The following is a 12,643-nucleotide window of genomic DNA, read 5'->3' as shown; positions in this document are numbered from 1 at the left end:
CTAGTAGTCTGTTCTCTTTTTTTTTCCCCTCTCTCTTCTCTCTTCTCTCTCTTCTTCTCTCTCCTCTCTTCTCTCTTCTCTCTTCTCTCTCTCTCTCTCTCATTGGTTAATGCCCTGTGGGCATGTAACAACATATCTTACATTTCTGCTCAGGTTTCTCTCATGAAGTTGTGTAACATGTTTACTGGCCAGTGTTACACTCTGCTGCTCTTTTACCACCTCTTAGCAGTCTATGGTTTGATCGGTGGCCATCTAAAAAACATGGGGTTCAGAAACACAAGAGAGCAGTGCAGCACTCTGTTAAGAACTGAAACTCGAGCCAGGTGTGGTGGCACACGCCTTTAATCCCAGCACTCGGGAGGCAGAGGCAGGCGGATTGCTGTGAGTTCGAGGCCAGCCTGGTCTACAAAGTGAGTCCAGGATGGCCAAGGCTACACAGAGAAACCCTGTCTCGAAAAACCAAAAAAAAAAAAAAAAAGAACTGAAACTCAGGGCCTTTTAATCCCAGCTCTCAGGAGGCAGAGGCAGGTGGATCTCTGTGAGTTAGAGGCCAGCCAGGTCCACAAAGCAAGTCCAGGACAGCCAAGGCTACACAGAGAGACCCTGTCTCGAAAAAAAAAAAAATAGAAAAGAAAAGAACTGAAACCCAGGAGTGCTCTAGTTTTATAACATCTATACCACACTTCTTTTCATGCAAATACCCAGATGCCCTCTTAAGCTAGTTCACCTCTATCATACACTGCAGCTGATTTCATCATTCTAAGTGTAGACAGTCATCATCTTTTTCTAGCTTTGCTTGATTTGATTTTAACTGATCTTTACTGCCAGCTGTGATTATGCTGTGCAGTGTCCTGGTAACTCTGCTTTCCAGATTCAATCATCTGAAGGCTTTGAGCATAGTTGTCATACCTTCATCCAAGTTCATGATCCACATGGCAAACACAGGCTCATTCCTATCCCCTCCCCTCCACTCTAGTTGGTACTGTTTATAAGCAGTTCCTTTACGCTCTGTTCTGTTTTGTGTTTCATACCTCCAAGGATCTCACTTGTGTATCCAATACGTGTTAGTGCCTACCGTGTGCAAAAGGTGCTATAAGGATACATTAAAGATAGCATCCCTGTTTGTGGTACTAGAATCATGAAAATTTTTGTTAAGTGCTTTGTGAAAATCATATGACACAGTTACTTATGATATATCCCCTCATCTGGTAGTGTATCGGGGGAAAAAAGAGGTAAGTAGGTGTCATGTATTAGAAAAGAAAAAAAAAGTAGTAAGTAGGTGTCACATGTCCACTAATGATCTTGTATAATCCAATTATGAGATTCACTCTGTCTCTTTAACCTTTGAACTCTGGACATCTCTGGGCTTTATGTTGATCTGTATCTTGTAAAGCTTTGAATACAGTACAGCAGGTAGCCATATGTTTTGTTACTATTTAAGTACCAAGGTGATTTGGTTTTTTTTTTTTGTTTTGTTTTTTGTTTTTGTGTGTGTGTGTTGTTTTTTTGTTTGTTTGTTTGTTTGTTTTGTTTTGTTTTTTTGGTCCATGTTATTTTTATAGTAAACAATGAAATTTTTCTGTCCAGCTTTAGTCATTGTTATCACAGTTTTTGTTACTTATAATTGCGGAGAGAGAGTGAGACAAAGTCTTCTCCCATTCCCCCTGCCCCTGAAACTCATAATGTAGATCAGGCTGGCCTCAAACTCACAGAAATTCTCCTGTTTGAGCCACTTTAAGTGCTGAGGTTAAAGGTGTGTGCCACTTAGCCAGGCATGGTGGCACACGCCTTCAGTCCCAGCACTGGGGAGGCAGAGGCAGGCGGATCTCTGAGTTGGAGGCCAACCTGGTCTACAAAGAGAGTTCCGGGACAGCCAGGGCTATTACACAGAGTACTCTGTCTTGGAAAACCAAAACGAAAAAAAGAAGAAGAAAAAAAAGGTGTGTGTCACCATGCCTGGCCATGATCTTTATATTTTAAAGTGATTTATCCTAAGGAAAATAATTGACTATTCTCAGATTTTCTTTCTTTCTTCTTTGACCTTTTTAAAAATGCCATAGTTGTTTTTTCTGGGGTTTTGGCTTATTTCACTACTTTCTTTTTTGATTTGCCAGAATTAAAACTCAAAAAAATGTAGGCCAGGCGGTGATGGCGTATGCCTTTAAACCCAGCACTTGGGAGGCAGAGGCAAGCAGATCTCTGTGAGTCCAAGGCCAGTCTGGTCTACAAAGTAAGTTCCAGGACAGCCAGGGCCACACAGAGGGAAACCTTGTCTTTAAAAAAAAAAAAAAAAAGAATATAAAACAGTTTTTTTTACCTGTTTTCTAAGAGCTTAAATCATCTCCTTGGATCTTGATACTGTCAATCAAGCATGATCCCTGTCCTCCTCCTGTCATGTATGTCTTTCCCACATCTGCCTTTTCAATCTACCCTTCTTCCCTTTTGATCTGGTGATTCCATTGTACTGTCTTACTCAGATAATTGGATTTGTTCACAGATATATGTTTACTTCAGTAGCTAGGAGGATTCTCTGCCTTTTCCTGTACGTCTGTCTCTGTAGGGCATCAGATTTCCTATAGAAGTTTCATCCGTTGTTATTCTGTCTCACAAAGTCTTGATGATTTCCATGAGATTTTATCTCCTTAGATTTTTTTTTTACTACCACCACTTTTTAACTCTACGAAGGCCAAACATTAATGTTCAATAAGTAATGTTTCTGATGAATCTTAAGAAGTATCTGACTTCTCTTTTAGGCTGTGAGGATATCATTGCTGAGAGCATCTCATTAGATACTTTAATTGCCGTCCTCAAGTGGAGCGCACATCCATACGGCTCTAAGTGGGTGCACCGACAAGCTTTGCATTTCCTTTGTGAGGAATTATCCCAGGTCATGACTTCGGATGTTTTTTATGAACTCAGCAAAGACCATCTGCTTACTGCTATCCAGTCTGACTACCTACAGGTAATCATTTATACACTTCACAAGTCTGTTGTCAATTCCTGCATGAACAAAGAAATTCATCTGTACTCCCTTACTCTTTATAGGCAGGGCAGGGAGAAACTGACTCTGCTTAAGGAATGCCTGATCCCTGTTTGTACACTAAAAGCCTTCTGTCCCTTTGGGCCTTCATGCACACTGCAATCATGACTCAACATTGAGCAAGCCCATGGCTTACTTACCCATCTATAATATAAAGAAGACAGGCCAGCTGAGGAGCACAGTCTGAAAGGGCTGTCTTGCCTCCACTGATACTCATTTACTATAATAATTTCTTTTGGTAGGGTATCACATACTTAGATTGTAGACCATAGGTTAAGCAGCACAAAATAAGAGTGAAATTTCATTTCTGATCTGTTCATCTCCTCATTAAAAACTCAGAGTGTGCAGGGTGTGGTGGCACACCCTTTTAATCCCAGCATTCAAGAGGCAAAGGCAGGGGGATCTTGAATTCGAGGCCAGCCTGGTCTACAGAGTGAGTTCCAGGACAGCCAAGGCTGCATAGTGAAACACTGTCTTTTAAAAACAACAACAAAAAGAAAACTGCCAGATGGTGGCACACGCCTTTGGTCCTAGCACTTAGAAGGCAGAGGCAGGCAGATCTCTGAGTTTGAGGCCAGCCTGGTCTACAGAGCAAGTTCCAAGACAGCCAGAGCTATACAGAGGCACCCTGTCTCAAAAAACTAAAAACAAACAAAAAAACCGAACTCAGAGTATGTGTGTTCTGCTAAAGCATAATTGTATTTTTGACTGTTTTTATTTTTAACTGGAATAATTTTTAGTTATTTCTTGTGTCTTTGGCTTATGTGTCAATCTAGTTTGTAATTTAGTAAATATTTTTTACTATTTTTTAAATATTGTAAAAAAATACTATAAGGTAAAGTGTTTTTAATTTTTAATTGTTTTTACATTGGGTTAATTTTATGCTAAGAACTGTACAATAGCTTTCAATGCTGTGGAGCTATAAACTTTTTGAGCCATTTGTGTCTTTGTATGTGTACCAGATAAACTCTAAAATGATATCACCATAGTTAGAAAATACTAAGTTAAAAGAAAGAACCTGGGCTTGAGTGGCTCAGAGGTTAAGAGCACTGCCTTCTCTTCCAAAGGTCATGAGTTCAATTCCCAGCAGCCATATGGTGACTTACAACCATCTATAATGAGATCTGGTACCCTTTTCTGGCATGCGGGTGTACATGCACGCAGAACACTGTATATGCAATAAATACATAAATATTTTAAGGGGAATAATAGCCTAAGTTGTCCACTGTGTTTGTCCTTCATCTTTGGTTTGCTTGCTAAAACACTTGGTCTTTTTTTTGTGGGAGGATCTTTGTTTATTAACTTTGTTTCACTGTCCTGGTCAATACCAGATGTCTATTAGAGTTAGAATTTGTCAGTGCTCTCAGATTGTTGGCTTGAGCTATGCACTCCTTCATAACATATAAAGCATCTGAGGAGCAGCCTGTGTATGCTGTAAGATTTTAAATAAAATACAAAAAAAATGATAGGCATATTGCCATCTCACAGATTGTCTTGCAAGGGCTACTTCTCAACCTACAAAAACCTTGTAGAGATTGTAGCCTACATGGGCAATTTGTCATTCTTATTTTTCCCATCACCAGATATTATGTTTGTCTCCATCCTGACCCAAAGAAAGACTAGTTGTATAGAAGCTCTATAATAAGATAAAATAAATTTAAAAGTAGGAAATATATATTGTAAGGAAAAAAGATGATAATAACTAAGCCATTAGCTGTAATGAATATTGAGGTTATTGAATAAGAGAATACCATCTGGAGCATTCACTGTTGATAGACCATGGAATTAACTCCGAAGTTCACACAGCTGATATAAAGAAATAAATATGGTAAGTTGTGCTCCATATGTGCGTGATGACTTAGGAAAAGTCATTAATGAAACTAAACATTTTTCTAATTTCAATAAAATAAATAATACCAATTTTTATTATAGGCAAGTGAACAAGATATCCTTAAGTATCTGATTAAGTGGGGTGAGCATCAGTTGATGAAGAGAATAGCAGACAGAGGTAAGTTCAGAAAGTAAGCTTGTACCAGTCAGCATCTTTAAGGTTCTAGTGGTCCAGCAGCTTGCTGAATGAACTCATATCAGTCTTAGACACACTGTGGACTGGAGGAAGTAGAGGTTTTTACCAAGAGTAAAGAATTTTAGTGGAGTTAAGGGGAAGTTGATAAATACATCAAGTTTTTAAAAAATATATTTTCCAGTTATAAAGATTGCTTTTATTACACTTTATGTTTATGATAGTATGTTAAGTGATTGATGGAATTCTAGAATAAAAAATGGCATGTAGTTTTTAAGGTGTCAGAGAAAGAAACATTGTTGAAGATGTTCTAGAATTAATGTTGGTGGATATACGTGAAAGTGCTTCCCCCCCCCCCCCCCCGACAGGGTCTCTCCGTGTAACCTTGGCTATCCTGGACTCACTTTGTAGACCAGGCTCGCCTCCAATTCACAGAGATTCACCTGCCTCTGCCTCCATAAGTGCTGGGATTACAAGCGTGCCCCACCGCGAATAGCTATGTTGTATAAATTTTACTTCAATTAAGAAAGATACAAAGGCTGGGCATGATACCACACAACATTAAATCCCAGCACTCAGGAAGTAGAGGTAGGCAAATCTATATGGATTTGAGGCTAACCTGGTCTACATAGTGAGTTCCTTGCCATCCAAAGCTATATAGAAAGCCCTGACTCAAAAAGCTTAAAATGAAGAGAGGGGGTTCTACAAGGGACTAAGGGTGTATATAGTTTGGTGGCATAGCACTTACTTAGTATGTGTGAGGCCTTGATATGTGAGACCACAAAGCACCACAAAAGGTGGGGCGGGGTTGTTTAGTTTGTTTTTAATCAAATTACCTCCAGCTGGGGTTATTTCTGAGTACTTTCATACATGATAATGGGCTTTTGGTTTGGGACATGCAGGATTCATTGTCTTTAGATTTTTACATTTGTTGATTTTATTTGTGTACATGTACTGGGAGAAGTGTGCACACACTTATCACAGTACATGTATAGAATTCAAAGTACGGCTTGTGAGAGTAGGTTCTGTCCTTCCACCAGAGATTGACTTGTGCTGTTAGGCTTGGTGGCACCTGCCTTTACATACTGAGCCATCTTGCTGATCTGGAACATAGGATTTGGTACTGGTCTTTTATATGTTAGACTGCCAATCTATCACTTTCCCTTCATCCCTCAATATACTGAACCGAGATCAATAAACTTCAATTAGGAAAAATAAATAAGTTTCCTTCTCCTGTCACTTTTTAGCATTTTATTTATTTTGAGATAGGGTCTCGTGTGGCCCAGGCCTATGTAACCTGCATTCTTCCTGCCTCCATTTTCTGAGGCTGGGATTGCAGGTGTGCACAACTCTGCCTAATCTTACAAGGTCTAAGGCTGAAACTCTGCAAACTCCGAGCTTTGTGAGTATTGGGCAAATGTCACACCAACTGAACCATGTCCTCAGCCTCAGTGCTTTGTGACTAACTTCCTTATCTATGAAGCTCACCTATCCAAGATATTCAAGCCAGTATGTCTACAGTTGTTCTCTGAACAAAGATTTGTGTGAATGGTCATCAAACCTCCTTTTAAAAAATTGTTCTTAGGGTTTTTTTTAATGAGTATGTTTGCCTGCACAAATGTATATGTACCATGTTATGTACCTGGGGCTAGAAGAGGACATCAGATCCCCTGGAACTAGAATTCCAGATGGTTATAAGACTCCATGTGGGCACTAGGACCCACACCTGGCTCCTCCTCAAGAGCAGTAACTGCTCTTAACTACTAAGCCCTCTCCTATGTTGCTGCTACCTAAGCAGTAGGGAAAGAGGCAGTCCTCCTATTTTTCACCTAACTTGCTTATCTGTGACCTTCAAAAGCCTTCAGTATTTCTCAGATTTGAAAATGTCTAACTACAAAACCACTATAATTAATACAGAAAGATTTCTGAATAGCAGCATATAGTTCTCATTTGTAGATTCTGTTTTTGTAAGTTACCAACTTATTATAATTTATTTGCAGCCTCAAATCTTTTTTTCCCTTTTTAAAAAAAATTTCTCTCATATATTACATCCCACCTGCCTCTCCCCAGTCTCCCTTCCTCCTCCTCCTCCCCAATCTACCTCCTTCAGGAAAGAGCAAGCCTTCCAGGGGCCTCAACCAAATACTAGAACAAGCTACAATAAGACCAAGCACATATTCTGACATAAAGGCTGGATGAGGCAAGCCAGTGGGAAGGAGAGGGTTTCCAAAGACAGGCAAAAAAAGACAGAGACAGCCCCCAATCCCACTGTTAGGAATCCCACAAGAACACTGAGCTACACAACCGTAACATATATGCAGAGGACCTAGGTCAGACGCCTAAAGACACCTGATCTCTATGCGCCCACTTGAGTCTCAGGCAGTTGATTCTGTGGGCCATGTTCTTGTGGTTATTTGACTCCTCTGGCTCCTCCAGTTCTTCATCCCCCTCTTCCACAGGGCTTGCCAAGCTCACCCTGGTATTTGGCTGTGGGGCGCTGCATCTGCTCCCATCAGTTGCTGGATGAAGGCTCTCTGGTCTGTCTGATGATTATGCTAGGCTCCAATCCCAACATATCCTGCAATAACCTCAGATCTTTATCACACACTTTCAGTGTTATTTGTGGACAAGCTATCTGGGTCTCCAAAAATTAAATTCTCAGCCAGGTGGTGGTGTTGCACCCCCATAATCACAGCCCTCCAGAGGCAGAGGCAGGTGGATCTCTATGAGATCATATTCATTATAAAAATTTTACACACAAAAAAATTCTCATCCCCAAAATTAATTGAGACATGGATACTTTGCCTTGTTTTTAGATCTTCTGTGAACATGTGTCCTTTTTATAGTCTACGTAATATGTTGGGGGTTAAAATAAAAATTTTAAGATTTATTATATGTTTCTAAGCATTTTGCCCACATATATATATGTATGTATCAATACCATGTTTGTGCTTACAAATGGCTGTGAGCCAGTATGTGGGTGCCTGGAATCAAACCCCAGCAAGTGCTCTACACCACTGAGCTGTCCCTGCATCCCCATCTAATAACACTTTTCATTTTTGTTTTTCACCTATGATGTCAGTTTAATATGGTTGCCAAGTGAAGTGCCAAAGTGCCCCAAATTCTGAAATGTAAGAAGGCTTGGATGAAAATAAATAAATAAATAAATGAATGAATGAATGAATGAATGAATGAATGAATGAATAAAAAGAAGGCTTGGATGTCCTAATGCAGTGTGTTTGATAAATGTCATAGAGGCATGAGTTACAGTGCTATTGTATGTTCCATGAGTTCCATGAGTTCAATGTTAATTAATAAATATGTATTAAAATGCCTTTAAACAGAAGCATACAATGTTATATCTAGATGACTTGGCAAAATGATTGTGCCCAGAGGCCCAGAAGCCCACAGGAGACTGGCCTCTGGGAGGAGTTTATGTGAATTGTGTACAGCATAACAATTGGTGCGTGCGCGCGCGTGTGTGTGTGTGTGTGTGTGTGTGTGTTTTATATCTGCCTAGTCACTGAAGGCCATTGGTGCTCTCATTGGTATAGGTTAATAATAAGGAAAGGCTGGTCGTGATGAAAGATCATGTTTATTTGAGCAGGTAGTGACAATCCTTCAAGGATATAGTTTACTTGAAAGTAGTTTTGGGAGCTGGAGAGATGGCTCAGTGGCTAAGAGCACTTGCTTCTCTTCCAGAGTTCACTTTCCCAGTTACCTACATGGTGGTTCACAACAGTCTATAACTCCATTCCCAGGGCACCCAACACCCTCTTGAACCCTCCAAGGGGCACCAGGTACACACATGGTGCACAGACATACATGCAGGCAAAACAGCCATACACATTAAAAACAAAAATAAGCAAATAAATAAAATAGGTTTCAGACAAAGTAAGAATATATGATTCACCTGCAGTAAGAAGGGCAAACTGGGCCATTCTTTAGTCACTTTTGTGTATTGGTGGTTCTGTCCTTGCTTTTAAAGGTTTTATGTAAGACTTTAAATGAAAACAAGATGCTAATACTATTTTAAAAACATAAATGTGAGTCAGAAATATTGAACTTATTTGGATTTATTTGCCTTACATGCAGAGCTATAGATTTTATCTTTAACACCACAAACATACAGATAGTTTCCTATATATATATTCCCCTCACATGATTTAAGGAAAATGTATTTGCTTAAAAAATAAAAATTGGGGCTAGATGTGGTGATGGATGCCTTTAATTCCAGCAGACAGATTTCTGTGAGTTCAAGGTCATGCTAGTCTACATAGTGAGTTCTAGGACAGTTGGGGCTGTATAGAGAGACCCTGTCCCAGACAAACAAAACAAAAGATTAGCACTTTTATTATCAACAATAAAGATCATATTCATTATAAAAAATATCACATTAAGAAAAAAATATAGCCCCCTAAATTAAAGAGGTAATGGAATATTTCCAAAATGCATGATTTTTCCCGTGTCCTAATGTCATAAGCATACATCCTTTTCTTTTGTTTAACTTTTTATTATTAATTTATTCTTGTTACATCTCAATGGTTATCCCATCCCTTGTATCCTCCCATTCTTCCCTCCCTCCCATTTTCTCCTTACTCCCCTCCCCTATGACTGTTCCTGAGGGAGACTTCCTCCCCCTGTATATGCTCATAGGGTATCAGGTCTCTTCTTCGTAGCCTCTATCCTTCCTCTGAGTGCCACCAGGTCTCCCCCTCCAGGGGACATGGTCAAATGTGAGGCACCAGAGTAAGTGAGAAAGTCATACCCCACTCTCCACTCAACTGTGGAGAATGTCCTGTCCATTGGCTAGATCTGGGTAGGGGTTTGAAATTTACGGCCTGTATTGTCCTTGGCTGGTGCCATAGTTTGAGCAGGACCCCTGGGCCCAAATCTGCCTATCATAATGTTCTTCTTGTAGGTTTCTAGGACCCTCATATTTTTCTTTAGATCTTCCTGTCACATTAATACCTAATAAAGAGAAACTTTATTTATTGCTCAGAACAGAGAATTAACATGCCCAAGATTAAAGATTCACTTGGGTGCAGTAACAGATTCATGTTAGAAGCTTAGAACTAGGTAGAATGTACATTGGATTTTGCTCCTTTGGATACAGGTGATTAATATAGTATTAAGTTACCATAAGTAGCCTGGGCTGGGCATGGCAATACATGTCTATAATCCCAGAACTTAGGAAGTAGAGGCAGAAGGATCAGAACTTAAGACTCATCCTTAGGTATTTAACAAGTTAGAAGCCAGGCTGGACTACTTGAGACCCCTTTTGTCCCCTTCTCATCCATGATACCATGACTAGAAATGCATGCCGTGCAGTGTCCCTCTTATATTAAAAACTAGTCACAGCCTTGATGTTAACAGGTTGCCAATTGTTCTTAGATTGAGTTAATATAAAGTCATTTAGTACAGAAGTCATAAAGAATATTCCTGTATTGTAGACACTATATTTTCTCTTTGTCTAAAAAGTTATGTATTAAACTTACTAATAACCTTTCCTAAAGCAGATGTACTTACATACAATGTTGGCACTAAGATTTTATAGAATAGAAAGGAGAGCAAGGCTGTTCCTAGGACCAGCAAGATGGCTGAGTGGGTAAAAAGTGCTTGCTGTCCAAGCCTGATGGCTTACGTTTGAACTCATGGTAAAAGAAGGAACTAAATCCTGAAAGTTATCCTCTGGGCTTCACACTCAGTGGCATGGCATCTGCACACCCCACACATGTACACAAATAAAAATTTGTTAAAATAAAAAGACTGTCTTTGAAAATTGGGTTTTCCCTGAAAGCTTTTCCTTTTCTATTTCATAGAGCCAAACTTACTGAGTGGCACTGCACATAGCGTGAACAAGAGAGGTGTGAAAAGACGAGACCTGGACGCAGAAGAACTCAGAGAGACCCTTTCTTCTCTCCTGCCTTTTGTGCGAATTGAACACATCTTACCTATCAACAGCGAAGTTTTAAGTGATGCTGTAAGTTCATTTCTTCTTCCTTTCAGGAAAAGAAAATGCCAAATTTAGCCTGTTTTAATTCTTATAAATGTTTTTCCTGTTAGTAAAATACTTGAAACTAGATTTCGTAAAGGACATAAACAAGTGTCTGTTTGGTACAATGTTTTATCCCCAGTGTCTGACATAGTAAGAAAGTGGGCTTGGTACTGATGTTTCTTGATGCTGATGGATAAGTGAGTAGTCTGTCTTGCTTCCGAGAACATAGTTTTCAGGGGAATTAATTTCATCATTTATCAATGTAAATCAATTTAATATCTCTGAAAAGAAAAGATAGAAATTACCTTTGCTTCAAGAACAGCAGTAAATCAGAGGTGGGACATTGGCTCATATATGTAAGGTACATGAGCCATGTGAATTCATTTTAGACTCAATTGAAAATTAATGGAGCTATGCAAACTTTAATTAAAATACTCAGGAAGCGAAGGCAGGTGGGTCTCTGTGAGTTCAAGGCCAGCCTGATCTATGTGGAGAGTTACAGGACAGGCAGTTCTACAATGAGAGACCTTATCTTGAAAATAACAGAAAGAAAGAAAGAGGAGGGAGAAAAAAAAAGCTGGGCTGTGGTGATGCATGCCTTTAATGCCAGCACTTGGGAGGCAGAGGCAGGCAGATCTCTGTGAGTTTGAGGCCAGCCTGGTTAACAGAGTGAGTTCTAGGACAGCCAAGGATACAGAGAAACCCTGTCGGAAAAAGAAAAAAGAAAAAGAAAAGAGAATAACAGAGCTAGAAAGGGGGAAATATATATTAATGGAGTTGATTATGTTACTCATTACTTCACCTAGGCATAGAGGGCGTCAGAACCCTGCGAGCTGGAGTTACAGGCCTTTGCAGGATAGCTGGCCTATTATATGGGTGCTAGAATCTAAACTGCAGTCCTCATAATTACTCTTGAGCCATCTATCCAGCTCCTAAAGTTATTCTTCTTAACTGATAGAATCACTTAAATAAATAAATAAATAAATATTCATTTGTATATATTTATATATGGTACCTCAACTATAAATATAACATTTCTTTATCAAGCTTTTTATATAACATTTATCCATATATACAGTACAATGTAATGAACATTTGTATATTATGTGATGATTAAATCTGCTTAATTAGCATACCTGCCACCCTTTACATGCTTGTAATTTTTTTGTAGTAAACTTTAGGGCTAGGCGTGGGGGTGCACTCCTTTAATCCCATCACTTGGGAGGGAGAGGCAGGTAATCTTTGTGAACTGTAAATTAATGGGTTTATTCTTGTGGTTTCTAGAAACAGTGTTCAGTTAATCCATATGTCTCTTTTTATGGCAGTACCATGCTGATTTGGTTTCTATAGCCTTATAGTGTATTTTGACATCAGGTAATATGGTTTCTCTAGCTCTTTTCTTTTGCCTAATATTGCTTTAGCTTTGCAGGTCTTTGTACTTCCATACAGATCTTTGAATCTTCTTTTCTATTTCTTTGAAGAATGTCATTGGTATTTTCATAAGAATTCCATTGACAATTTTCTTATTTAGGCTTTCTACTGCTGTGGTAAAACATCATGACCAAACTCTGGTGCCCCCTAT

The 12,643-nt window shown here is 39.2% G+C and overlaps 1 protein-coding gene across 3 annotated transcripts in view; it reads left to right on the top strand.

Moving 5' to 3' along the window:
* Btbd7 (BTB domain containing 7) overlaps positions 1-12,643 on the top strand; it is an 88,288-nt gene that overhangs the window by 57,894 nt on the left and 17,751 nt on the right. The window contains exons 4-6 of one of the 3 annotated variants that reach the window (XM_051150824.1): positions 2,754-2,962; positions 4,973-5,048; positions 10,886-11,046. In XM_051150824.1, coding sequence (XP_051006781.1) covers positions 2,754-2,962; positions 4,973-5,048; positions 10,886-11,046 — 446 coding nt within the window. Of the gene's footprint in view, positions 1-2,753; positions 2,963-4,972; positions 5,049-10,885; positions 11,047-12,643 lie in introns of those variants that run through there. The other 2 variants (XM_051150808.1, XM_051150817.1) reach the window with 2 other exon arrangements.

Source organism: Acomys russatus, chromosome 1 (assembly GCF_903995435.1).
Source record: "Acomys russatus chromosome 1, mAcoRus1.1, whole genome shotgun sequence".
Taxonomy (NCBI): Eukaryota; Metazoa; Chordata; class Mammalia; order Rodentia; family Muridae; genus Acomys; species Acomys russatus.
Note: the sequence above shows the minus strand (reverse complement) of the source record. Positions and strands in the feature narration are given on the sequence as shown.